General features: G+C 37.2%; 3 protein-coding genes across 8 annotated transcripts in view; 1 reads left to right on the plus strand and 2 right to left on the minus strand.

Moving 5' to 3' along the window:
* Window positions 1–4,975, minus strand: part of LOC145985371 (uncharacterized) — a 148,910-nt gene extending 143,935 nt beyond the window's left edge. For 4 of the 5 annotated variants that reach the window (XM_083119322.1, XM_083119323.1, XM_083119320.1 and 1 more), the window contains exon 1: window positions 4,899–4,975. The gene's annotated coding sequence lies outside the window, so the exon portion shown is untranslated. Of the gene's footprint in view, window positions 1–4,669; window positions 4,866–4,898 lie in introns of those variants that run through there. The other variant, XM_083119319.1, reaches the window with a different exon arrangement.
* A 1,216-nt stretch (window positions 4,976–6,191) lies between these two features.
* Window positions 6,192–27,394, plus strand: part of wol (Dolichyl-phosphate beta-glucosyltransferase wollknaeuel) — a 41,079-nt gene continuing 19,876 nt past the window's right edge. Inside the window, exons 1-3 of one of the 2 annotated variants that reach the window (XM_083119329.1) lie at window positions 6,192–6,356; window positions 20,313–20,423; window positions 26,383–26,557. In XM_083119329.1, the coding sequence (XP_082975455.1) occupies window positions 20,361–20,423; window positions 26,383–26,557 (238 nt within the window). In that variant the 5' untranslated portion in view covers window positions 6,192–6,356; window positions 20,313–20,360. The remainder of the gene's footprint in view (window positions 6,357–20,312; window positions 20,424–26,382; window positions 26,558–27,394) is intronic. The other variant, XM_083119331.1, reaches the window with a different exon arrangement.
* LOC145985373 (uncharacterized) lies at window positions 10,488–19,629 on the minus strand. Its single transcript, XM_083119328.1, has 5 exons — window positions 19,193–19,629; window positions 15,530–15,671; window positions 12,707–13,605; window positions 12,011–12,258; window positions 10,488–11,164 (listed from the first exon to the last, which is right to left on the minus strand). Exons 1-5 carry the CDS (start codon window positions 19,385–19,387, stop codon window positions 10,753–10,755), a joined length of 1,896 nt encoding a protein of 631 aa, XP_082975454.1. The 5' UTR covers window positions 19,388–19,629; the 3' UTR covers window positions 10,488–10,752.

A 27,394-nucleotide genomic window follows, 5' to 3' on the forward strand; every position in this document is an offset into this window, starting at 1 on the left:
CCAGGTTTGGTCCAAGCATCTTTATGAAGTTGCCTGGTTAATTAACAATTCTCTTTCTGAAGTTACAGGATATTCACCCATTGAATTGTTTTTCCACCATTCAGTTCCACCACAAGTGCTAAGAGATTTTCCATGGCCTGTGTCAGAAGACGGTGAGAAAGACTGGCAGAGTAAGGTTGTTCAAGTGCAGTTAAGGGAACGATATTCTGTGCAGAGGCGGAAACTGAAGCAGAAGTGCCATGCTTTGCAGTTGAAGGAGGATGACCTGGTGCTGCTAAGAAGTCATCGTCCAAGTTCAGCTGTTAACCGAACCATTTCCAAGTTGTTTTATTTGTGGACAGGACCGTTCATAGCTACCGAAGTGAAATTCAACACGGCAGTGTTATTGGACACAAAAACTCGTAAGGAAGTGTGCAAGGTAAATTTCGACAATCTGAAGATTTTTAATTGTTCTCCAGACATGAGGAAAATACTTTTAGAAGGTTGAATCCAAAATCTCCTAGACTGTGAGTGCTTCCAAGAGTAGTCGTCGATTTTGTTTCTCAATGGAGGGGGCGATTGACATGTCCTTCCCGGACGTATGAACAGTCTGCTGAAGTACATCATCCCGCCTGATAGATATGAATCTGAGAATAGAAGTTACGAGATTAATGGAAGTTCATGTGATAATTTTTGTGCTGCTGTTACTATGATTTTTAGTGCATTTCGTTATGATGTAAAATGTTGTTCTTAATTGCATAATCAAGATAAATATATTCTGAACCTAGATGTTAACACGTAAGTCCTGAGTTTGTTAATTTACTGCAAATCTTAATGTTTTCCCGTGCCCTGGGAGGTATCACGTGTATACCGATATACAGTCTCATGTTACTCATTCTCAATTTGTATTGAGATAAATCTATTCTTATGGATATTAATATGCTATAGTTGAATCTGGCACGACCGTGTCAACTCTCAGAACGCCCCCTAAACCAGTACGCTATCACGGCCATAATGTGTTACAGATTCGAAACAACAAGTAACAGTAAGTACTCGTAAATCTAAGAAATAGACATTGATATGCATTATTTCACTTTAGGAAATGTTCCACATTTGAAAATAACACGTTAGCAATGCAAAGAAGTCCGAAATATATGATTCGTAGGTGTTTCCCTCATACGATAATAGTACCCTTTCTCGATTTCCATACTTGACCGCCAATTATTACATGCAGATTCGTGATTAGGAGTTCACAATTAGTGAGTACGTGAAATTTCATAGAAATTGGAGAGTTGTCATGTTTTGTAAACTCGTTCCCATTCTTGCTTCCACATGAGGAATCATAGAAAGACTTCCACATTGTTTTCTCTATATCTACAAACCATTCACGAAGGATGATATAAATTCGGTAAAAATTTACTATCCTTCGGACACCTCTAATTTTTTCGTTTCGTCAATTTTTGACATTCGTACTTACATATCTGCTTCGCGGAACATTCCTGAAGGTGTATCAACATTGTTTTGATGAAATTAATTGCAATTTTTCACATTACCAGTTTCTGATAGGCCTTTTCACTTGCATGAGGCGAACTAACCTAACCACGTGCCAATGGTTCGCAATTATTTCCAATTTCTAGATCCTGATACTAACACGACACCAAATTTTAACTATGTTTCCTAACCTAAGAGAACTAACCTAACCACGTGCCAATGGTTCGTGGGGCTAGCGCCAATGGCTCGCAATTATTTCCAATTTCTAGATCCTAATACTAACACGACACCAAATTTTAACTATGTTTCCTAACCTAACAGAACTAACCTATCCACGTGCCAATGGTTCGTGGGGCTAGCTATTCTCCGTCGGAGAATTAATTTTCAACAAACAACATGAATTTCAGCTATGAAACATTCCCACATCACACAAAACACCTTCCCGATGTTCGACAATGCTACAGGAACTTATTACGGTAAGTAGTTTCTTCTGTAAAAATAAATAAATGTGTCCGAAGGATAGTAAACAAGTACCCATTTTTGGATTTGACTCCTGCTTAATGGAATCGCCTCTTCAAAATTGCCCATAAATGCTCAATGGGATTTAAGTCTGGGCTTTGAGCTGGTGATTGTAGTACTTTGGGCATATTACATATAACCCAATTCAGGTTAACTTGCGCCTTATGCTTACTGTCATTGTCTTGTTGGAATCTGTAGATAGGCGACATGTCCATTTCTTGGGCACTCTGCTTTACATTGTTCTTCAATATGTCCAAATAGACATATGCATCCATGATACCATCAATAAACTGGATGGTACCAACACCTTTGGACGACATACAGCCCCAAAATATTAATGACCCACCACCGTGTTTAACTGTTAGAACTGTGTTAATGTGATCATTGTCTTTATTTGATTTTCGCCAGACCCTATTTATCCCATCTGACCCGTATATATTAATCTTGGACTCGTCTGACCATATGACAATATCCCAAAATTCCTGGTCCTTGTGGATGTGCTCTTTCGCAATGAAAGTCTATTCCTGCGATTCACCTTATTTACATACGACCTCTTTCGTGGTATTCTGCCATGATATCCATGCTTCCACAAGGAACGTCGGACAGTTTGATCGAACATCATCTTGCCAGCAACATATTCTACTAACGGTCGTAACTGAGGAACTCTTAGTCGGGGGTTTTCTCACACTTTTTTAAAAATAAAGTGTTCATCACGTTTATTCAACCTTGTCTCTTTTGGTTTTCTCGGCGCATTCTGTGTTGAACCTTCCTCTCTAAATTTGTTTGCTATTAATTGAACTGTGGAGTGTGAATTATTGACTGTTTGTCCAATTTTTCTTAACGAATAACGGTAAATTTCTCGTATCGGACAAACGGCTGAAATTTGCTAGTTCATTTAATTTGAACATTCGTACTTACGTATTCTGCATTCAGAAACATTGCTGAAGGTGGCATTTCGCTTATTTCACGGAAATAAGCTCTATTTGTGACACATCGAGTAAGTTTTCTTAGTTTCTTTTTGTGTTCGGTAACACGCAAAATGGCGGTCACAGTTTCACTACCGTACTCGGCATGCAGTGTTTCCACCCCACTACACCCAAAAATACCTACGTAGCCCCACAAACCATTGACGCATAGCCCCACGAACCATTCATACATAGCCCCACAAACCATTTCTGGTAAGGTTAGGTTACATTAGTGAAAAATTGGTTTCGAAAATAATATGCGTAGCCCCACACACCATTCTCGCATAGCCCCACGAACCATTGACGCATAGCCCCACGAACCATTGACACATAGCCCCACGAACCATTGACACATAGCCCCACGAACCATTGACACATAGCCCCACAAACCATTTGCGGAAACGTACCTTCTTCAGTTACAAAAACACGTGTTTGGAAACACTGACCGGGATTACGTCATCAGACACAGGCTACATCCACCTGGAAGTAAATGGATGCAAGAACTTTCGTGCATCGGTCACACATTTATATCGAAAAATAGATGATTTACCGGCAAAATTCAATGAACGATGCAAGAAAACACTTCCCCGAACTTCCACAAGTCTAAAGAAACTGCATTCGGTAAGTAATTTCTCCTGTAAATTTGAAGAAATCCGTTTGTCCGATACGAGAAATTTACCCGAATAACTTCTAAGGGCCAAATTTATAATAACATCATTCAGATCGAAACTAAGTTCCTTCACCTTGTCCATTTCGAACACGCTGATAGATAGATGATAGGCCTACAACAATACCTACGCCAGCATTCCGCTTGACTGGGAGCACGCCTGCATGTTCAAACTTGTTACAAAGTTGCAAACTGCACAAAATCGCCCGAATGGCGGTGGCGCTGTATACGAGGAAGATTGAAACACTTGCCCGAAAAAGAGTTCAAAACTGTTGTGCAAGCCGAGTGGAATAAAATAAGCTCTGAAACATGTCGGGAACTGGTTAATTCTATGAAGAACAGGTGCCAAGCAGTAATTAAAGCCAAAGGATACGCATCAAAGTATTAGAACTGTCAGTCAATTTGCTCTGAATATGTTTTTTTCTTTTATATTATTAAGTGTACGAATAGAAAAGTTGTACAAAAAATGGCATGTTTCTCTTTCAGTTTCATTTAATTTATTATTGCCATTGGTTATACAGAATTTGGGTAAGATTTTATGTTCCTAATGATATTAGTTATTGAATTGTAAAGAAACAATGTCAAAAGAGTTTATTTCCTTTCAGATATTACAGCATTTTCTTTGAAAATCCGTGTGTACGAATAAGAATGTTACATACTGTATAAAATAAGCAACTTTGTAAGCTTACATGTGTCGTGTTTCATCCTTAATATTTCACACGAACGCGATGGCTCGTTGAATTTTATATTTTACTTAGTTTTGATACTCCGTGGGGTTGATCCTTCTTTCGAGGAAGGACTGTGAATTAACTAATTTTATTAGAAACCAACACAACGACGCGTCCAACGTCCGTACCTTCGCATATTCCAACCTACAAATCCCTTGCCTTGGCGGTCGCTTACCTACACTTTCGCCACGGCAATGGCGCGCTTATACCTACACCTAGGCAATTTAATTTTCCAATAAAAGACATACATATGATTGTACCTTACGCATGATATATACGTTATCAACAATGTCATGACCGAATATTTACGCTTTTCTTACCTGTAACAAAGAAGAGGTTCAAATTTCAATTTACTTTCCACAAAAAGCATACGAAAAATAAATGTTTTGGAATTTTATTTCTATCGTTATCACTACAGTTTGCCTATATCGTACTCGTTATTATTTCCTTGAAAAATACGTTTGCACCGATTGTACATATGGAGAGCAAATTATCAATATTTTCAAACAAAATAACTTTTTGACAAGTATTTCATTAAACAGTTCTTACCTTTGCGTTTTCTTCATCTTCTTTTAATGGGGTTAGGGTATACGCGGGTTCCACAGAACATAGTCCCCCTGGCGGGCTGCAACTAGTGGGATTTCGAAGTCGGTACCCGGGAGAAAAAATCCCATCTCGATCCAATTTCGGAAAATGACTTCAGAATTTTTCGGGATCACGAACAGTCGGGAATTTCAAATGGTCATTTTAAAAAGTGGTTGTTAAATCGCTACTTTCTGCACAGGAGGAACCATAGAGGAAAGGACTTTACCTGTGGACATTAAAGTCTGTCCGATAATACGAGTATGGTGCGGGGAAGTGTTACGGGTGTTACCAACTATTCTATCTATGCTGCTGCCACGCATGTTTAGTTTAGTTTAGTTTATTTGCGTCCAAGGACTACCGGTGTGTACAAATTACAGTACATGGTAATATAGGACATGTCAATACTTACATTACAATACAATATTACATTAATAGATTTTACAAATACAAAATATATAGCCGTATTATATCAAAATCACAAAAAAATATAACATGAGAAGATATAGAACATTGCAGCCTACTTCTAGGTGATACTAATTATCCACTTTCATTTGACATTTAATTTTACAAGAATAATATTTTATTATACTATATTATGTACATTTGTCTTATGTAAAAGTCGCTTCCATGTATTCAGGTATAGAATAAAAAACATTTTATCTTGTGCTTGAATATCATCAATTTTGGTTCTTTCCTCACATCTTGTGGTAGTTTATTGTAGAGATCTATGGAAGAGTTTAAGGGACCTTTCTTACATAAGTTAAGGCGGCAGTGTTTTATGTGAAGTTTGTCTTTATTTATGTGTCAGCAAATCTTAACAACAGATTAAGACGAGAGAAATGCAAGTTTATGATTAGTGGGAATGAATGTACAGGTAATTTAGAACCTTTTTCTTTAGAAAGCATTTAGCGATATTATTTTAATGCTAACAGAACCTAACCTAACTACTAGAGCATTAAGGCATTAAGGTTTATTATTAATAGAAGAATGCTGAGGGACCTAATCTTAAAATATTTTTGTGACAGTAATCGCTACAACTTCACAGTATGTGTTACAGACGTAATTTCATACATAGCATGATGAAATGACGATAAAACAAAGACCGAGTCTACTGCCACGCGCATCTTTTTTGAGGTTCCAGCAGAAAAAGAACGTGGCAGCAGACACTACTAAAAAAAATTCTGTCCCGCACACCCCTAGTTTGGCCTTTTGGCGTCCCCGACAGTGCGTAGTATATTGTCTGTGGACCGATAGCTATATGTAATAGCATGTGACTATGTAGTGTAAATATTGTTTACGTGTGCGTCTCTTCTATAGTGGTCTTGGTGTTTGTGTTTTATAAATTAAATTATATTGATAGCACTCGTAATGTCCATACAATTTTAATGAAGATTTTTCTTTGGTAATTGCGTGAATGACGTTGTGAGTATCAAATTAGTTTACTTTGATTCTTTCTAGCTTAAAATTACGTATTTCTCTTCTTATATTTTTTAAAATTATTTTTTTCTTTTTCGAAATCTCTTAGATTAATCGCAACGACGAATAAAATTCATGAAGGGGAAAAACAAAACTTCCATTACTATATGCACCAAACATAACACTCCTAACGATAATTTCACTTATATTTTTGGTTCGTAAGTTTTCGGTCCTTTTTTTGTTTGATTTGCTTTACTTTATAAAACATTTATGAAGCGGTAGTCTCGTCTGCTGCTTTTGTGGAATGTCCTGGTGTGTACTATATTCACTTGCACGAAACCTTTGGGGTGTTCTGCTTCACGCTAAAATAATGCGGTAAGATAACACGTTCTTTACTCACAATATCACATCTCCGCAAGCTAAAAGCAACGGAAAATGATCATAAACAGCATAATCTTCATACACCGTGTCTTTGTGTTTTTGATGTTTTATTACTATCACGAGTATTACAAATAACAAAATATATGGTATCACAATGCACACCGAACCTTCTTTGGCATAAAATGTTCGAGCAGCCACACTGTTCGCGAGCTCTCGCGTGACTGGCGCAACGTTCTTACTGGCGTGCATATGAAGAAACAAATGCATGTTGCTATGCACGCTGTGTTTTTGATGCAACATTTCCAATTAAAATAACCCATCATTATCATACATTCTCCTCCATCTTGGTCGTACAATAGACCAAAATAATATTATACTGTACTTCTCTGTGACGTGACTACACTTAATCACCTTATAACTGCAAATTGTTATAATGACACTAAACTGCACTAAACTATTGATCAAAATCATATTTGATGGGAAGTGATACAATCTTGATGACTGGCCTTCTGTATACGCCTCCTTTAGTCTTGACGCAAACAAGTCCATCCTTTCCAGGATATACTGCTTCAATGATGCCGAGATTCCAAAGAAGGGGAGGAAGTCTTTCATCCTTCAGTATCACAACGGTACATATTATAATATTAAACGTGTTCTAAACGTTATTATTCAATTATAAGATTAAAATTACATATTCTTTGCGACAATGATTATATGTACACAGAGTAAATAAACATCAATGTTACTAATAAGTTTGATCTCGTAGGATCATTACAAAATTAATTCCATCTTGAGTATCCTTTTGTCCTGCTACTCTTAGATTATGCTATTTTTTTACTTTCTTTTACCTCAATGTTTGCCCCCTTGGCCCCTATAATTGATTTCCATTTCCGTCCAAGGTTGGGTAGAGTCAATGCCCGTTGCTCCCCTGTGGTTGCACCACTGCACGCCCTTCTCCCATATTTTCTTTGAAATTTAATCAGCTTTAAAATACTTAATTATCTTTAAGAGTATAATATCATTTAATATCGGCGATAAGATTCCTCTACTCAAAATTTCTAGGTGAAAGTATAATAATGTAGAGACATGGGTGTCTGTATAGCCACACTTCCCCCTTAGAAATCAAATGTCAATCTAAAAGTATATATTTCACATGTATAATATGACTTCAGTCATAGTACTTTACACTAATGCTATAATTTCAAATTCAAGTGGTGTTTTTTGAGGGGGCAACACTATTATTGGGGTAATGCGCCCCATGGAAAAATACCTTGCTTGTCCCTCCGTGAAAAAAATATGATCCCCCCCCCCCCCCCTGTGCACATGCCTATGAACAAAATGCTCTGCCTTGAACTTACTGCACGGTGCACTCTACCCTGTGTTTCTACTTTGCGATACTGATTTTGCAATGCAAATTATGCCATTTTACATTGCAACTAATATTTTGTGCTTCCTCACGGTGTACCCTTTGTATAGTACAAGAGGTGAGACAAGAAACTCTGCCACCGGTGTGCTGGGTCGGAAACGTGGCAAACGCTTGCACGAACTTCCCTTATCGTGCGCACAGGCAGGGTTGCCGAACGTCATAGATGTTCTGTGAGCACCGAGAAACAACGTGATCGACTTCCTTGTCTTCATTTAAAGTGTGTGTTTGTTTTGTGTGTGATTTTGTGTGCAGTGTACTTGCTATCATGGAAGCTTGCAGTTCAGAGAAAGCAAGTAAACTCGGTGGACGGAAATTAATCCGCAGGGCAAGAAATTGTATATAATGTATATGCATTTATGAAAGACGAGGTGGGAGTTCGTATGTCCGAAAAACAGTTGTAAAGGAGGGTGGCTTGCATAAGTGGTGTTTCATTCAGCAGTGTGAGAAGAATTGTAATAGAAAGTAAAGTATGCACTACGTTGAAGAAACACTTTCATACGCCCCATAAAACACAACCTCGCCGAAAAATCAAGAGTGATATAGACGAGTTCGTTACACGTGTTGTGCAAGAATTTCACCTTACGGACAGGGAAAGGCCAACGTTAGAAGGTATCTGAAGGGTTTTGAAACAAAAAAAAAAGAGTTCCAAGCCACTGTCTGGTGTGATAATACGTGACCTAGAGTTTAAGTAGAAAAAAACAGAAAATGATAGACAATTGCTTATAGAAATGGATGAAATAAGAAGTTTACGTTCATCGTACCTCAAAGCCATAAAAATCTTTCGTCGACAAGGGCGACCCATTGTTTACGTTGACGAGACTTATTTTCACAGCTCGACAACAAAGAAAGAAGCTTGGGTGGATGGAACCGCGGCTGGCATCTACGGCTCCAGCGTCTAAAGGCCAACGTGTAATTGTTGTACATGCTGGCGGCGAAGAGGGTTTTGTTCCAGGTGCACTGTTAATGTTCAAATCTGGAAAATCTTCTGGCGATTACCACCATGATATTAATGCCCAAAATTTTGAGAAGTTGATCCCAAATTTGACACCAAACAGTGTGGTTGTTGTTGACAACGCCTCATACCATAACAGTTCGGCCCGTATGCACTGCCAACCCTGCTTCTGTGCATTCCTCCCCTTCGTATGGCTTGGGCATGAGGCTGCGAGGAGTTTCTTGTCTTGCCTATTCTACTGTAATTGTCAGTGATTGGAACGCTACATTTTAAAAGTAGCTTCGCTACAGCTACAGCTACTTTTCCAAAATGTAGCTTCGCTACAGCTACAGCTACATTTACCTAAAAGTAGCTCGCTGCGCTACTCCTGTGCGCTACTTGCTACTTCGCTACTTTTTCGCTACTTCTGCATGAACAAAAAACAAGTCATGAAGATATTTGAAACTTCCCAGCTGTTAGTTAGATAATAGGCAGTTATCACAATACCAGTCAATTGATATATTTTTTGAGTTACCATCTGACTTGTTTTAACATTTTTGGTGGCAACAATTAATTTTTTAATGAAAAAAAATTATGAAGGAAAGATTTTGAACATAAAGTTTCAATTGCATCTTTTCATAAACTCCTAAGAGAATTATCAGGAGCATGAACCCAGAGAACTATGACAAGCAATATCTAAATTTCCTACACATCAATCATTTAATTAATAAATAAATCTTTAGCAATTTGAATAGTGGAAATCCAATATCCTCAATTTGGATGTCTAGGTACCTTTGTATAGTCATTGGATTACCTGACAGCATTTGGGCACCATGAATGTATAGTAGGAATGAACTGATACAGAGTCCCATGCATTGAATGGTATCATAGATGCTGACATACTTTTTCCAGAATCTGCAGAGGGTAAATATCCAGAGACATTGGGAGTAAAATGAATGAGGTGATCAAACGATCATCTTGCGTGAAAATCAATATTCAAGACAATAGCCTAGTTCCACTGGGGCAGTATCATAAAAAATATTACACATTCTGACCTACTTTGAATTATTACATCTTTTCAAGTATCGCCATTATGATGTATGTTGGCACTGATATTGATTCGAAGTAGTATTGGCTTAGCCCTAATATATAGATAATAAAATTATTCAGGTTCTTGGTAAACTATACACCTGGATGTATAATATCCAAATACAGTACTTGATTATACATCCTCTACATACTTATTTGTCAATGTATCCAGATATCAAATAACTAAAGTGTGCATACATACATTATCTGTAATATCATTACATCTATCATCTGGATGTCCTTATCTTGATACTAGCCTTCAGCACAATTAAGCATTATTGTCCACTTTTTTCTCTCTACCTATTGGGCTGCACCCTCACTCATTGCATTCTATATCAACACTCAAGTTAATGATTCTGTATTACTGTTCTATATACTAAACTTTCACAATAGATATTTGGGGAAAAAAAATAAAGTTTTAAGGAAAAACCTGTCCTGAAGCTAGTTGCTGACAAACTTTTGGTATGAGACAAGATATTAATTTTATAACACTATTGAAAGTCCTATTGCGAATGTACAAACCACTTTATTAACTGTGTATAACATGCATGTTTGGTTTGTCCAATACAAGTTTTTTAAACCAAATTCAACTGTCTGTTGAACTTTAGCAACAGCTGCATTTCGAAGTTCTGGTCGGTCAGCCGTGTCCTTCTGCTAGAAAACAAGTTTCCGCCAACACTAAACAAACGCTCAACAGCTCCACTTGACGGCATAACAGTGTTCAATTTTATGAAAATTTCTTTGAACTTGCTACTGTAACTGTGCAGTGTCTCCACAGGTTTGGGACCATCCTTTAGAAATCTGCACAGTTCTTGTAGTTCTGTTTCCGATTGAGTTTGCTCAAACTTGAAGAAATCTTCAAAATCGTCTAGCTGCTTCTCTTCATTCTGACAAGCTGAACTTTCCTTCGTATCATGAGATACAGCTTTCTCCATCCATCTGCGTGCCTCACTCTTTTTTTCCGATTCAAGCCATGACAATTTGAATCTGAAATACAATAAAAGTGCTATATCAGGGTATTGGTTAACTACACTGAAGACAAAAAAAAAAAAAATCTTTGATGTCCACTTTGGGGCAACAATTTCAAGTTTATTGCAGGTTTACATTGAACTAATTGATTTGGTTTATTTTGAATATGAGAGGGAGATATTTGAAAAGTACAGCATGGGACAAAATAAGTGAGACAATAAATGACATATTGAGAGAGGGAGAGATCTAATCGCAATCGCAAAGATGAGGATGGGTGAAATTGATGAATGGACAATCACAAAAAACACACAATCCCAGGCTGGGCTTTGAACCCAAGACTCCTGGGTATCATAGTATGCTTTGATAACTACTACTGCACCATGGAAGACAGCTGGTTTACATTTGAACACTGAAAAAAATAATAAACAACCATGTTATCAAGTTCTGGAAACTATAAAAGAAAATCTCTTAGGCTATTGAGAAACTGCATAAAATAATATATTTATAAAAACAAATGAGTATGAGACAAATGTTAAAAAAAATAGTGAAAAGAAACAGCTGAAATGTATACTTCACATAACAAGGTATTATTGGCCAAGACTAGATATCCGCCTCTCAACCAAAGACAAGTTTAACATTGGCATGCACTAAATAAAATACAGGTTGCCAAGAAATTATTTTGAACATCAAATAAAGCAACTATATTCTGATTTGTGCACATATGAAAGCACGTAATTGTTATCTTATAAGAGAAGTTAACAATGTTGATGTTTTGTTATGTAAAGTAAAACATCATGCATCTTTCATGTGAATAATCAAGATATAAAAGACACTGCAGTGAATTAATTCCAGATAACTTCTTACCTTGGATGGAAACAAGCAGCTAGCACTGTATCCTTATCCCATAAAATGCCTGCAAACCGTTGCTTCACACCATCAACAATAGCTCTGGCAAGGGCATCACAATGTGCTACATCCCCAGAATCCAATTTCAAACCAAGTATCCGGAGAAGTTGGTGGAGTGTGGGAAGGAGATATCCAATGGACACCTTCTTGTCTCCCTGGAGAATGTCAATTGCTTTGGCTAGTGGTTGTGTAACCTCAGCATATTCCTTCAAAAATAAAATGTACGTTACTTTAAAACATTGTAGGAATTAATTTATTCATTTGTAAATATAATGTTTGTCATAGCAATAAACAATGGTGAAAATATTAAAAACAATTCATAAGCATGATTCCTTCATGTACTTTAAATGTAGCATATCATTCAAAGGAAATCCATTTTGGAAAAACACAGCAAACAGTTTCTAATCTCCACAATAAAAATGTATGTTAATAATTTCTTCTGATTCCAGCACAAGTGTATGCATCACTTAAAATTTATGAGAAAAATATTATGCAAATTCTGCACTTTGGAATCTTAAAAAGTACACTATAATAATTGAAGGCAAAAATTAAGAATATTATAGCAGTTTGTAAGTACAGCTTGCAATGACTGAATAAGTTAAGAGTATGAAATGAGTGCCAACTACATAAGTAATTTTATCATATCGGACCTACCTTCAAAAATTCAATCTCATGTGGAGAAAATCTGCACAGGCCAACTGCATCAGAAATTGCATGCACTTTCTCCTCATGCTTTGTAAAATGCTGACATAGTGCCGATACAGCAGAATGCACTGAATTCCACCGTGTTGCATTTGGTACAATCAGACATGCACCAAGCTGTTTTTTCACTATGTCAGCAACCTGGGAAGACTGCCTGGATTTATTCCACAATGCCTGTGCTTTAGCGAAGGCACTTCGGAAGAGCCTTTTGTAATTTGCATCTGATGATGCAGCCTTTTCTGAATCTTTCACTGCAACAAGATGTAAAGTGTGTGCTGCACAGCGAATGTGGGGTGGCAAAGTGCAATCTCCTGTGGCAAGAATTTCTGTAATTTCTTCTTCCACCACATCAGACTCTTGGCTGTCCTCCGGCTCACTTGCAGAAAACTCCTTGAAGGCTTTCACGAAGTTTGATCCATTATCAGTTACCACACCCACTACTTTATTATGAATGTGGTACCTGATAAATATGTCCTGCAGCTCTTTTGCCAAAACATCGTAAGTATGGCTTCCTATGAGACGCCGACATGCAAGAGCAGCAGATTTCCTCTCTAGAGACAGTGGATCCAACCAGTGGCAGGTTACTCCTAAGAAGGACCTATGATGTGCAGTCCAACAATCTGCTGTGGCTGAGACAAAACTGACCTTTTCAAATTCGTCTAACATTGAAGATTTCATTCTTTCATATTGCTCCCCCAACTTTTTCTTTAAGGTCGCAGAGCACATCAACTTCTTCTTTGTTAAAGACTGCCATAAGTCACTGAACGATGGTCTGTCCACCTCAGAGAATGGATGCAACCCATCTACTATCCACTCAAGCAACTTATTGTCTATACTCTCTTGGTTTTCCCCTACAAATGAAAGGATATGAAATTTGATTAATGCCATGAAAGATTAAGAATTAATTAAAAGTTTCAATATATAATTATAATTATCAGTATTCAACTAACATGCATGCAATCTTTAAAACATAAAAGGGGGGGGGTGAGAAGAACAGTTTACTTTCTCTTGGTAGATAAGGTTTAGCATAGTAACTAGCATAAATAGCAAAAAGTGGGGGGCAACTACACCCCTAATCGCCTCCACTGATTAACATAAATTACTGACTGAAATGAAATTATATATCTTTAGATTGACATCCATTTTCACGAGAAGCTGTGCCCCCCCTCCCCCCAGCTTGAACTCCCCCTGGACGTCCATGATGATACTTATACTCCAAGAAATTTGTCATACAGTGTAAACATTCAGATACACGTTGCAGTCTCATTGAACTATGTAGTGAAATACAAAATGAAATTATCCTGACCTTTAAAAACACAATTCTTGAACCTTTTTAATGTAACCAGTGGAGTTACAAAATATGATTGCATAGTACATTGTACCTTCCGTCTTCCACTTCAGGATAAAATCCCACCCCCAATAACTTATTCCAAAATTTTTTCGTGAACATTGGGCCTCTTCGTAAGAGTTTCTGAAAAAGCCTGAAATGGTACGTTTACTAGACATGTAATGTGGAACAAATACATAGAATGTATTAACAAGAAAACTACCCTTCACATTACAACTTGCTTAAATAATTTCCTGATAATTTGAAAGCAGCTGCAATTTTTGCTCCAGTAAGAGGAAGAACAAGAACAAAAATAAACCATTTATCAACAATAAAAAAACAAATAAAATAAAAACATAACTCACACCAAGCTCATAGGCAGTGGTTACCAAACAGTTCACTGCAGCACACTGGATGGTTTACAGGCGCACCGCGAAATGTTCTATTTTACTGAAATGACACTCCAATGTATGTGCTTATTTAGTACTTTTTATTATGTGTAATATATTTCTGAATTTGATATATGTGTTTATTTTTTTAACTTGAGGCAAGCAACCTAACCACACTAACTGAGCGTTGCCAAGTGTTAGATAGGCCTACATTCTGACTTTGGCACCTCGGAAAAATCTTGAAACACTAAGGGTGCCATGAAACAAAAAAAGTTTGGGAATCTCTGCTATAGGCGATTATCGAAAACCGCATACAGAGCACTTAATGAAAGAAAGGAAGAAAACAATCATAACAACAATGCTGACTGAAGAAAAAAATCTGCCGCTGCATCTCTTTACGTGCTTGTCCATTGCATACAATAATAACGGTCTTACTTCATTCAGTACCTGACATTCGGTGCTCAATGTGACATGACATAATATACACTCTAACAATTAGGGTTTTCAGTTGAACGTAGGGGATGCGGAAGAAAATTAAGGGGCACGCAAGCACCCCCTCGCACTGCCCATGGTTGAAGACAAAAGAATTGTACAATAAAAATTATGAAATTGCCAGTCCCTATGGTGGATTTGCTAGCATTAGCATGCTACTTCACAGGGTGGCCACTCTAAGACCATGAAAAAATTCAAGTATAATTCCCGGTTTTCAAGGCAAACCTTCCAAAAATTCAAGGATGCAAGCAGAGGTTTTCTCTATTCCAAACTTACATACTACCGCCCCTCAATAAAAATATTAACAATATGAAGAGTGTGCGATTCCAATGAATCCAAAATTCCACATAATTCCCGGAACAAAATATTCATGCATAATTCCCAGAATTTCCGGTGAGTAGCCACTGTCCTTCATCAATTGGTTTGGATCGTGGGTAAAGTATGGATGTGACTGTCTCTTTCATTCTCTCCATTCATCACAGTCACAGTTCACTCATGAGCGGTATAAGAACGATGAAAACCAAAATAGAAATCTCAAACATCAATATGCTCTCACAAATAACTCACCTGAAAAAGAGAATCTTCCATCTTTGAGGCTGCTTAATTTTAACTGCTTCTGCCGTTGGTTGCTATCGCAGATCTCTCTTTTTCTCTTTCTGCTTGATTCGATGGATTTATTCAACTCTCCCAACTTCTGCTCATGTTTTCTCTAAAGAAAAAAATATTATGACTATAGGTGCACAAATGAAAGTGCAGTGATACAGTAACAAGATTTAATCTCTGAAATTTTGAACTTCTTACAAAATACTTGGGATTTAAAATAATCACAGGAAATCTTACACATGTTACCATACAGCAAAATGCCACGGGACCATTTATAAGGTTCTAATAAGAATAAAAGTTGCCGAGACTGTCATGAATAAATACTGTGGAATTCCATGGCAACTTTCTCCCATGTTACCTCAGAAACGAAAGACGTGAAGTTGTCTTGAGATAAATAATTCTGCAATGGAAACAATATATACAATTTTGGTCCCTAGTGTTTGTGGGAAAACACTTCCCTTAATGTGAATAGCATGTCATGAGAGAAGACATTGGGTATTGCTTCTAGGAATTAATTTGTTTTTGCCTCATGTGTGTGCCTACTAGGGCTGAGCTTATACAAGTGGTATCTGTATCAGAAAGCATCTTTTCCATTTATCAATACTGGCAGATACTTTTTTGTTGTTTGATTCTACGCAGGATCCACATAAATGGCACAAAACACTTTCGCAGAGGCTAATTATCCTGGGAATTATGCAAAATTGGAAGTTGTGCCCGATTTATGTGCAAAAACATTGAATTTTGTATTAGCATAACATAAAATATTCATGAATATTTTAAAGCAAAAACTTTGGTAAATTTATGCAAATAATTAGAGCAGTATAATTTCTGATATCAATCAATATTTCAAAAAGCTTTTATCATTCCAATTCCCAAGCATCCAAGTGATATTGGCTCAGCCTTAGTGCTTACCCAATGGCAAAGTGGTAACATAAATGTTATGTTTGTTTTTACGTTAACGTCAAGTTTTACTGGGTTTGAACACTAGAGGATATCTGTATGGATATATTCTAGCTCTATGAATGTGCACACATTCCATTTAATAACGGAACTGAAATTTGAAGAATGCACTGAAGAAACTGATTAGTCAGTTTCATTTTTTGTCTAGCTATGAATTCCATATGAAAGCAGTATGTTAAATTTTAAAATAAGTGTTTAATTACACTAGAAAGAATGAAAGCTGTGAATAAGAATAATAACTAATAATTTTTTTATTCATTTCCAACCCTTGTGGGGAGGAGGGGGGACGAGGGTCAAGAATTTTGATTCATACCTTCTACAGCTCTACTCTTTCATAACTTGTCAAAACACCTTATTCCACGAATTGAAAATCCAGGACCCCAGATTCATAAAGTAATGCAAATGTCTCCAAGTTTGTGAAATCAGATAATGAGAAAATGTCACTTCAACATCATTCCAGGCTATGGCTACTCGGATACCTATCTGTACACTTTACTCACAGTCTCAACATTTTCACTACAAAAAAGTTATTCTGCCCTGAGAGATATTTATTGGAGGGGCAGGAAGAATATCAACTACAATGAAGTGATTCTTATGAGGTTATGCAGTTATGTTCAATTGCTCTCAATACATTTTTTTTTATGGAGTAACTATTTTCACCAGGTGGTGAAGCTAGCTTTGAAGCTATTTTCACCAGAATTTAAATTCTCATGTGTATGATCTCCAACCTGGCCTACTACATGTATGTGTGCATTCCTTAATTGTTGATGTGTAAGAAACTTATGTCGGCGTGCATTTATTTTCGTATGGACAAGTAATTTTTCTTCACACTATGAAGTTTGAAAAATATCACAAGGTGTTCTAATATGAATTGGTACTGCTAATATGTCACATGATGTAGTATGAAAGGGGCATTGCATTCCTTGTGCTTTCATTGTTAGGTTAGGCAGGTCACTTCCAGCATTAAAATTATTTGTAAATACTTCCCAACACCAGATCATGTGATTTCTGGTCTTAACACTTTCTGCTATTCTCACTACTTTGTGACAGTAGTAGTTGCACCAATTTTACTTTAAATTAACTCCTTAGCAGTAACTTAAGTACTACTGCCCAATGAGATTTTAAGTCCACTTTATGCACAGTTTGGCTAATCGGGAGTGGGCCTACATTTTAAAATCTGAACTACAATGTACCTCCACTGGGTATCAAACATGGATGTGGGTAACGGTTTAGATTATTTTATGAATTTTTGTTGTTTTTTTCAAATTATCCTAGCAGTAAGACTAATCTTAGAATTTTGGCAATCATTATCACACAAAATTTGAACCTTTGTTTGGATTTCGGTAAAAGTTATAAATGTTGAAAAAAACACTTAAAAATTACCTTAGGCGAGCATGCGTGCTTCCCACGGACAATGCATTTTCCATCGTGAAGCAACTTAAGTATTGTAGACTAGTAGAAGTAAATCGGAAGTTTAGTAGAATACATTTAGGGACTTTATTTTAATGCTAAGAAAACCAAACCTGGCCCACCTAACATAACTATGAAAGCACACATCTTTAAGTAATCACTAAAACTCCGCAGTATGTGTTAACAGACTTAAATCTAAGCATATAAAAATTGCATTCGTAGAATGATGAAATCGCAATGCAACAAAAGAAACTTGCGCCAAATACAATGCTATGGTCAAGTATTTACATTTGTTGGTGAAAATAGCCTCGTATGCTATTCCCACCACCTGGTGAAAATAGTCACTTCCATTTTTTTATGTCTTTTGTGGTCATATCACACGTGCATGATATTAAATGACAATGAACACCACACTGACTTAAGAACTCCACATTGTAGTAGCTCCTGATTAGTGAAAAAGGTATTAAATTCATTATAACTCTAAATTTCAATTTTCGCACTGTGAAATTCTCTGCAATCCCTTTGAAAATTCTTATTTAAGCGGGGAAAAAAATAACTTCGATTGAAGACGTCGATCAAAATTCCAAGCAACAAACATTTCGTCTACAATATTTTTTGCTCTTCCAAAAGGGTTGAAATAACAGTACGTTGGACAATTTGCAAAACGGCAGATTAGGCCCAAAATATTACTATATTCATGAGAAAATGATTCGGCCAAGCAAGAAGGTTAGATAATACCGAACTTTGTATTCGGGTCTTGCTATTTACGGGCGAATGTTTCAAAGTTGAGGTTAACACACACACCTCAATTTTATGGGCACGGAAACTTTGGAAATTACTTTCCAGTACGAAATTGGCGCACAGTTGGAGGTTTCTTCGACTAAAACTAGGTGCACGTTCTGCACAATTTTAAAAACTTATTTCGGAAACTTTCGCATGCTTCAATTAATCCTTCCAAAGTAATACATTGGACAGAAGTCGAAAATCTAGTACTATTTAATGAAACCAACCACTTACCGACTTTGAGCACTACATGCCTTTGTTCGAAAGACTGTCCAAATAGCACACAGGAGAAAAACTGTGTAAAATGTACAAATGTATGATAAATGTTAATGGTTACCAACTGGCAGGTAAACAACATGGCATGTAATTGCATTATTTCTACATTTACACACTTTCAAGAAATTGCAATGAAACATGTGACCGAGTTTATATCTCCCCTTTCATTATTATTATATCCTTTAATTTTACACTTACCTGTAAGTGAATTTTCATATTGTATGTGCTGGTCTTCGTCACCGACAATTCGTTTCCTATGCAGCAAAGATTGCAGCTTACAATGAAATTTCCATTTTTCCCTGTCCTCTTGAAAGTAAAAAACTTATTGTATTCTTCCCATGGCAACTTCTCGCGTGGTTTGCTTCCACAATCGTCGCTGTCGATATCACTCATAATAATAACGTGGTACTATAAAACAAAGGCGACGCACAAAATTAACGGGCTCACGAGCTTCCACTACCTCCCAAACAAAATACAAATGAGATCGAGAGACCAAAGACGAAGGTATTTATACTTTTTCCTTTAGGAACAAACAACAAAGTTAACGCGCTACACAGTTGCATGGCAACCTTTCTTCTTCTTCTTCTCTGGTAAACACTGTTGCCACGTAAACATTTACCTCAAAACTCCAACAAGAAAAGTAGCGGTAGCGAGGTGATTTTCGCTACAAACTACAAGAATTTTGTAGCGACGCTACAGCTACAGCTACAATTTATAAAATGTAGCGCCGCTACAGCTACAGCTACAAATTTTGTAGCTAGCTACAGTAGCGCCGCTACAAGTAGCGCGCTACTTCCGACCTCTGGTAATTGTACACTATTTGTCCACATATACAAACAATGGCTATGTTCCATTAGGGTTTCAGATTAGGCTAGTTTTGTTTTATGACAGCACCATTGATTTTTTTTATAATATTAGTTTGAGGCAAGAATTTTTATTTTCTTTAACATTTAAAAACTGATTATTTGTCTTATTTTTGGTTCAAGTATAAGGTTTTGTCTGCTTCTTGCAGCCATAGTGCAAATTTCAAAGCAACCTCTGACCTCAACCAATCAGAGATCTCAAGTCAAAGTATCATAATATTATGAATACATAGAATAATGCCTCCGAGGTCATTAGTTAACACCAGCTTTAGTGGTGGCCAAACAAGATGATTTTAAAATCACCTGAAAGTTTTATTGGCATGTTGACCATTGGTTGGAGCAAGTGAGCATTAGTTCTTAATTCTGTAGCATATACTTTAAGATTATGTCAAGTATGAATCATAATATACTAGTCATAATATTCGATTTCACTTACTGGCAACTTTTGTTTTCAGGAATACATACTACTTTAAGCCATGCGGTAGCATTGATTGAAGTTCATCATGTTGGATCTTTTTACACTGGTGATATATTGTATAGGTGTGCTACTATTAATGTTTCTTGTGGTAAGTGATTTGTAAATTTTTAATTTTCTAGTGTATTTTCTCTACTTGCAGGCTTGGAAGGAGCATCTAGGTAGCAAATGAGAAAAATTCTACAGTTTTATCAAAATTTTGATTCCTTTCCTACAAACGTTTGGATAATTATTTGTTACATGTGTACAACTTTCCAAATATAACTTTACATTTAGAATTTTTAGCTAGAATTTGATTTCTGTACAGAAAAATGCCCTAGAATTATCAAGAATGTGCGGGGCTAACTCCTCCCTCCCCATTGCTACAATGGCAGTATAATGCACAGGAGAGAACCTGTATGTACTAGGGCGTCAAAAAGTAGGGTGAATTTTCGATTTATTGAAAAACGTGCATAGAAAAAGAAATGAAACTGTAGTATGTTTGACACATGGTCTCACACTAGAATTCAACATAGGAACCACTGCCTTCCTGGGCATATCGTGTGAGGTGGGTCAGGGAAATGCCCATTCAGTGGTGTTTTTGGTCCTCACTCAGATTTTTGGGCACCCAGCGTGCACACACTTTCCTGAAGGCAAGTTGGTCATGGACGATACTCCTCACTGAACCATATGAGATGTTCAATGCATCAGCAATGTCATGCAACATGACTCTTCTGTCTTCACAAATCATCGCATCCACGTCACACACATTCCTGTCGGTGATGGACTTCGCTGGTCTGCCACTTCTGTCATCATCTGTCACACTACTCCTACCACTTGCAAATGAGTTACACCACACATACACTTGTTTCTGGGACATAACACTCTCTCCATAGACCTCCAAACAATTTTCGATGAATGTTAGATGGTTTCTTTCCCTTGAGCCATAAAAAACAAATAACACCGCGCACCTCCTCCTTGGAGTAATGTTCAAGCACCATCTTTGAATTGCTCTAGGTACCAGACGGGGTGATGTAGAAAACTGTAATTGCCGTCAGACTTGCATCACCTTGGTATCTGAAACATACAAAAAATGTAATTAGCTGCACAAAAAACAGACAAATTCACCTTACTTTTTGACATAATAATTATAGTCCCACATCGTGCCCATGCTTTGGGCTCTGGCTACAGGATGTGCGCAGGTTCGAGCCTCCTGGGGGAAGCGTAACAACTTTTCTCTTGAAATTTTGACCCGTGTGTTGAACCAATGGTCACCCACCATCGTGAGGAAATTGGGGAGCTACGAATGAGTAGCATAACCAGGTCATGGAAACCTACAACGACTGCGGGTTCGTCATGCTGACCACACGTCACCTCGTAACTTGTTGGATGATCACCCACCTCTGGTGGTGGAAGTGAGGTCGGCAGTCTGTAGGTAGGCTCTGGCCCTCACAAGCTGTTGCACTGCAGGTTATTTTATTTATTTGTTTATAATAAATAACTAACTTTGTTTCTAGAACTACTCTCCTCAATTACACTGTTCTATTGTAGTCAGGAAGTTCTGGTTCAGTTTTCGATAAAGCCACATTGCAGTCATTTGTGTCGCACTTTAAACTGTAGATCCAGTCCCAGTTAGCCAAACTGTACATAAAGTGGACATAATGAGCTGATTGCATATACGTGTATTAGTTCTATAATCTGACAAACCTTTAATGATGCCATATGTACAAGATATTGGGCACATGACAATTTTTTGTATCTATACCTTTTACCTATGTTTTATCTTTTTTTTTTTTGGCCCAAGCTTTATTCTGATGTCACTGTATACATAGATAATGTCTCCATGAATTACATTCTTTCATGGGCGGTTATTCCATTGAATGAAGGGAATGGGTCATTCCCTTACAAAGTAGAAGTATTAACTGTATTCTGTAATCAATTTATTTTTAGTTTCATTCAAACTATTCATATGAAATCGTACAGAAGGTTGTTCACTTTATATCCGACCATTTTTGATGGGTACTCACCTTTAGAGATACCGTGCCACCACCGCCGATCATGTTCTATTGGACCCCCAGCATTGTGGACTATCACTCGACATTGCAGTTTCCATTGCAGCAAGCTCCGGCGCAGGACAGGCATGGGAATTCTGTCCCACTCCTCCCTGCAAGATTTCCATAGACCATCCAGGGTGCGAGGGTGGCGATGTTGAAGACGTCATTTCAACAGTCCAAATGCATAAAAATCCATTGGACTGGCATCTGGGCTTGTCACAGGAATGTCTTCAAACGGAATGACACGAATTCCTAATTCCTCTGCCATTTCCTGATAAAAACATAGTGATGTTCTGGCGGTATGACTCAAAGCCTTGTCCATATGGATCATCACCTGGTTTGCATCCATTCTATACAATTGTGGGATGTCTCTCCGATAGATAGGTGTCAGAATGGAGTCTTGGAAGTATCTGGCATTCACCTTCATGTTTTTGTCCACCTTGCATATCATCAACTTACCATCATATCCGAATCCCGTCACAACCATAAAGCCACGAGTGAAACTTTCCCTGCACTGACGAACAAAGTTGCTGCGCCCCTTGCCGTCAATGTCACGGTATGTGACACTTTGCTTGCAACCCTTCCCCTGGTGGTTTTTGTGGGTGAATGTTTCGCAAGGAGAGCCTGTTGTGTGTAACGGGCCACAATAGCTTTCACAGTAGTTACCCCGAGTGTTTCACAATGCATACATATGAAAACTTAGCATGGAAAAGGGCCATTACGTAACCCTCCCAATACCGGTTGCTTTTCGGCGTCATTTGATAACATTCACTACCAACACTCACGCACCTACAAGGTCAGACACAACACTGCTCCCGCCAACAGACCCATTGTTCCAGCATGATGTGCCAGGTGGCAGCACCGAATCGACAATGGTCGGATATAAAGCGAACAACCTCTGTATTTCTACTTGTAAGGGCTATTGTAAAAACCGCGAGACGTGTGTCCTCGTCATAGCAGACGACCATCAGTTTCCGTGTCACTCACCCTCGGCAAAGGGAAGGGAGCTTTCGCCATTCTTCGTAGATCTTTGGCTCTGTCTTGTGTAGGGAACACATGACGGCCACTAAAATAAATTATTTTGCAATATTTTTTCTTCATTTACAGCGAGTTTTGTGTGGTCAGTTATACCAGTAAATTTCATGTGCATAATTTCTGGAATTTGTATGAAAAACATAAGTTTAAAAATCATACTTAACAGTTGACCAAATCAGTGCGGTTCAATTGACTCGAAGGGAATGAATCCACAGAACTCATTCAGGGCTAGCTAATCGTGCGGGGAGAGAGTAGGTGGGAAACACTCTTCGTCCAGGGTTTGAGATCAATAAATTATGAAGAGAAGAGAGGGGTTATTTCAGGTGATAGATCAATGTCCGATTTAGACTCTACCTGGTGTAATCGAGGAAAAAAGTGTTCGACATTTTAATCCAGACTAATGTGGAATAATAAATAGGTGGTTGCAGAAGAGCATTAAAACTCTACTGTTGATTTTGGGTCCAATTTTCAAATGAGTTCTGCTCCTAAGCCCACTTCATGCGTAGACAGGCAAATCGGGGCTGGACCTACAGTTTAAAGTTGGATCGGAACCTCTATGCACCTCCACCGGTTATCGAACTCTGTATCCCTTTCATTTCAAGGCAACAACGTTACCACTCTACCATCTGGGAGGACTTATTTTCAAATGAAAAGGGTGTGTGGAGCAGTTCAGGTTTCGATTATATGAGCAATTTACTTAAACATCACATCATCATCGGCAAACTCAAATCCACGCTGAAATTCTCCTGACAACATTTGCCGAGAATAAACTTGCAAAAAGATCAACAGCCCCAACTGTAGATAATGAATGAAAAAAATAAATTATAAAGTTTTTACAATTAGTTGATAAAAAGAACGCCAAAAAAATTTTTGAAGACATTTTCTATTCATAGAAATTAAGTTATGATCAACATTTGACAGGGCTCGTCACAGAAGTGAACTAAGTGTTGCTTAATCCTCAGATTAATATATCTCGATGGGAGTACAAAAACCTTTGTTTTACTTGAAGAAAGCTTTTTGAATTTTTCAAGTTTAGTTGGTTTAAACAATTCCCGTGTCTAGTGCTAGGGCTGAACGATCTTTTCATCATTTCACCGAATTCACAGTTAATGTAGAAATACTAGGGGTGTGCGGGACAGAATTTTTCAGGTCAGGATGGGAGATTTTTTAAATCCCGACTTTCGGGACGGGAAAAATTTGCAATTTCCAGACAGTTGGGAAATTTTCGGGATGGGAAATGTTCGAGATTTCCAGAGCTTTGGGAAATTTCGAATTCTACACATCATTTTCATTTTAAGTTATTGTTTTTGCATTTCTGGACTAAAAACTAACAATTTCCGATAAGTTCCAGAAACTTACAATCCAGAAAATCTCGAGAATTAATGACTTTTAAAAATGACCATTCGGTATTTCCTGACTTTTTGGGATCCCGCACACCAGTAAGAAATACCCAAGGACAGTAATGGAGAAGCTGCTAAAACTGAAATGAAAATGCAGAAGAAGAATTCTACAATCTAGTGATAGAAGAATTCATAAAAAAGGCATTAATAAGAATTATTATTATTATAATAATGCTTTTTAAAATTTCTTACGATGTGTGCTTCCCTTGCTGTATAAGTCACGGACCGCCCCTACATTCTTTACATGTTTAGAAGCACATACCGAAGGGGCTTGTGAATTACTTACTACTTCTTTTATGCAGAATGATTTTTCTGGCCACCTCAGTGATTGAGTATGTTACATGGCCTCACCACTGACATTTTCGAGAAAGTGGTCCTGCTAGGGTAAGCACATTGGGTATGTTGCAGTTAGCAGTGCTGGAAAATTATGCATTAAAAAAGTTTTCTACTTCATGTAGAATGTAAAATTACACAGCATATGTAAAGTGTATACTTCACATACATGTACAAGATCAAAAAAAATATAATCCACAGAGCTTAAGGTGATACTATAACAATCTGTATATTGCACATTCTTTACAACCTATCATTGTATTTAATACTATTTAAATACATCCCTTTTTAAAACAAAAATGGGTGCTGTTTTGACAAATATTATTCAGATTGTGCTTAAAATTCTACATTTTGTCACCACCTATTGTTCCTTGTTTAGTTTAGAAGTTTTGACTTAACTACCATCATGAAAATCCATATCCTTGAAATATATAGATGGACTTCAGTGTGTCCAGTTCACTGTAGTAAGGTGTTGTAAAGGGCACATTTGCTCGTTTATGCACATAATTGCAAATCTGATGGATAATTTCACACAAAAATTAAAACACACTGGTTCAATATATGAAGTTTAATAATCGAACTATGTAAAAATGACCAATTAGAGGAAAGGAAACATATAATTCTTAATTCTGTTACAGGGAGACCAGAACAAAATGATCGCCAACAGCTAAATTATCACACTTTTCAGTTGAGGTTAAGACTGTTGGTGTTAATTAGTTTCATTCTGCATCTTTCCTTAAAAATTGGCACCAGAAAATGTTATTTTAAGGCCTCTTGATGTAAGTAATAGTTTTGCAGTTTGCATTCTGTGGGCAGTTATATGTTCCATTAGCTTCCTCTTCAAAATGTAAATTGTTTAAACATATGACTGCGAGTGTAGATCTACTATGAGTATAGATGTTGTGACAGCTCAAAATAACAACTAAAATGAACTATGAAAAAACAGACGGTGCAGAATGGTCCTCTGCAATTTAATCTCTAAATACATTTCAGATTTATAATTTCCAAAACAATTCTTAATATTAGCCAAGATGTGCACAAAACACATGTGTAATAGTGTTCAATGTATTGTTATGTTTATGTGCGGTATAAACATAAGAGGAACTATTTTGCCCTGGTCTTCCCTAAGTTATATTCAGTAAGTGTCAAATTATCCACAACAAAACAAGAAACAAGTACCATTGTATCTGTATACCTACTTGAGGTATTCTAGACAACTGTTGTTGAATACCTGATTCTATCGTTGCAGTTTTGTGTGGTACTCCTTTTGATTTCAAGTCCGTTTCCTGTGATCTACCGATATGAGGATGAAAAATATTTCAAAGATGCTGGAAGTAGTAGAAAGTTTAAATTTCCTTCCCTGGATGATCTGTGGAGTGTACATTTGTCTGTAGTGGTTCCTGCATACAATGAAGAAGTAAGGTGTAAGTAAAGTATTGGAAATAAATTTCACATTTAACTTCAGACGTGATGGTAATTTGTGGGACAGGTGGAATTATTTACCTTTAATGTCATGTGCATTAATTTTGAAGTACTTTGGAAACATTCTTAGTTATTCATGATGGTGTGCTGAAAACACAGTTAAAAATACACTGTGTCAGTGTTGCTTGTTCTCTTTGGTTTGAACCTATTAATTTCAAAGTCCTGTCCTGGTGCATTCTGATGATTTCAATGCAAATTGAATTGAAATCAAGTTAAATGAGCAATGTGCATAATTATGCTATGCATATTATTTGACATCCAATAGGCAAGCAGAAGGGTTGGCATTGTGCCCAGTTTTTTTTAAAAAAAACAACCTGGGTGTTTTTGTTTAGATAAAACCCAGGCAAAACTGGGTTTTATTGTGGTTTTTTTTCAGGTTATGTTTAAAAATATATATTTTAGAAATTAAATACACTTTTCCTCTAGTAGTAATGTATCGTAACATTCAATTTGTATTGCTTTATACCCTGTCCAAACTATCTCTGGAGCAAGAGAAAAAAACAAGTCTGCGCAAGTATTAATGCGAGATGGCTCCACCAATGAACACCGGAGAGAGAAATGGATTGCGTGGAGGGGGGTAAGCGACTGAAGTTACCAGCCTTCACAGCAGTGTGTACTGCTTTGCTCTGCCCACTATTTCCTCCCTTTTGATGCTATGTGCACCCTTGCTCCAGAGGTAATTGTGACAGGGAATAGTTCACTGAATCAAAAGCTATTTAACATTTCTGTTCACATATTCTGTTCTAAAATATTTGTCCAACAGTTTGATTCTACAGGGT

The sequence above is a fragment of the Lepisma saccharinum genome, chromosome 3 (assembly GCF_977018435.1).
Source record: "Lepisma saccharinum chromosome 3, izLepSacc3.1, whole genome shotgun sequence".
Classification (NCBI taxonomy): Eukaryota; Metazoa; Arthropoda; class Insecta; order Zygentoma; family Lepismatidae; genus Lepisma; species Lepisma saccharinum.

Bases quoted from the DNA above. Each gene is read 5' to 3' on its own strand.
- LOC145985373 (XM_083119328.1), bottom strand. From the start codon at position 19,387: ATGAGTGATATCGACAGCGACGATTGTGGAAGCAAACCACGCGAGAAG. The intron at 15,672-19,192 runs GTAAGTGTAAAA...TTTTTTCTTTAG, and splicing joins ATATGAAAATTCACTTACAG to AGAAAACATGAGCAGAAGTT. The intron at 12,259-12,706 runs GTAGGTCCGATA...TTATTTTTGAAG, and splicing joins ATGAGATTGAATTTTTGAAG to GAATATGCTGAGGTTACACA.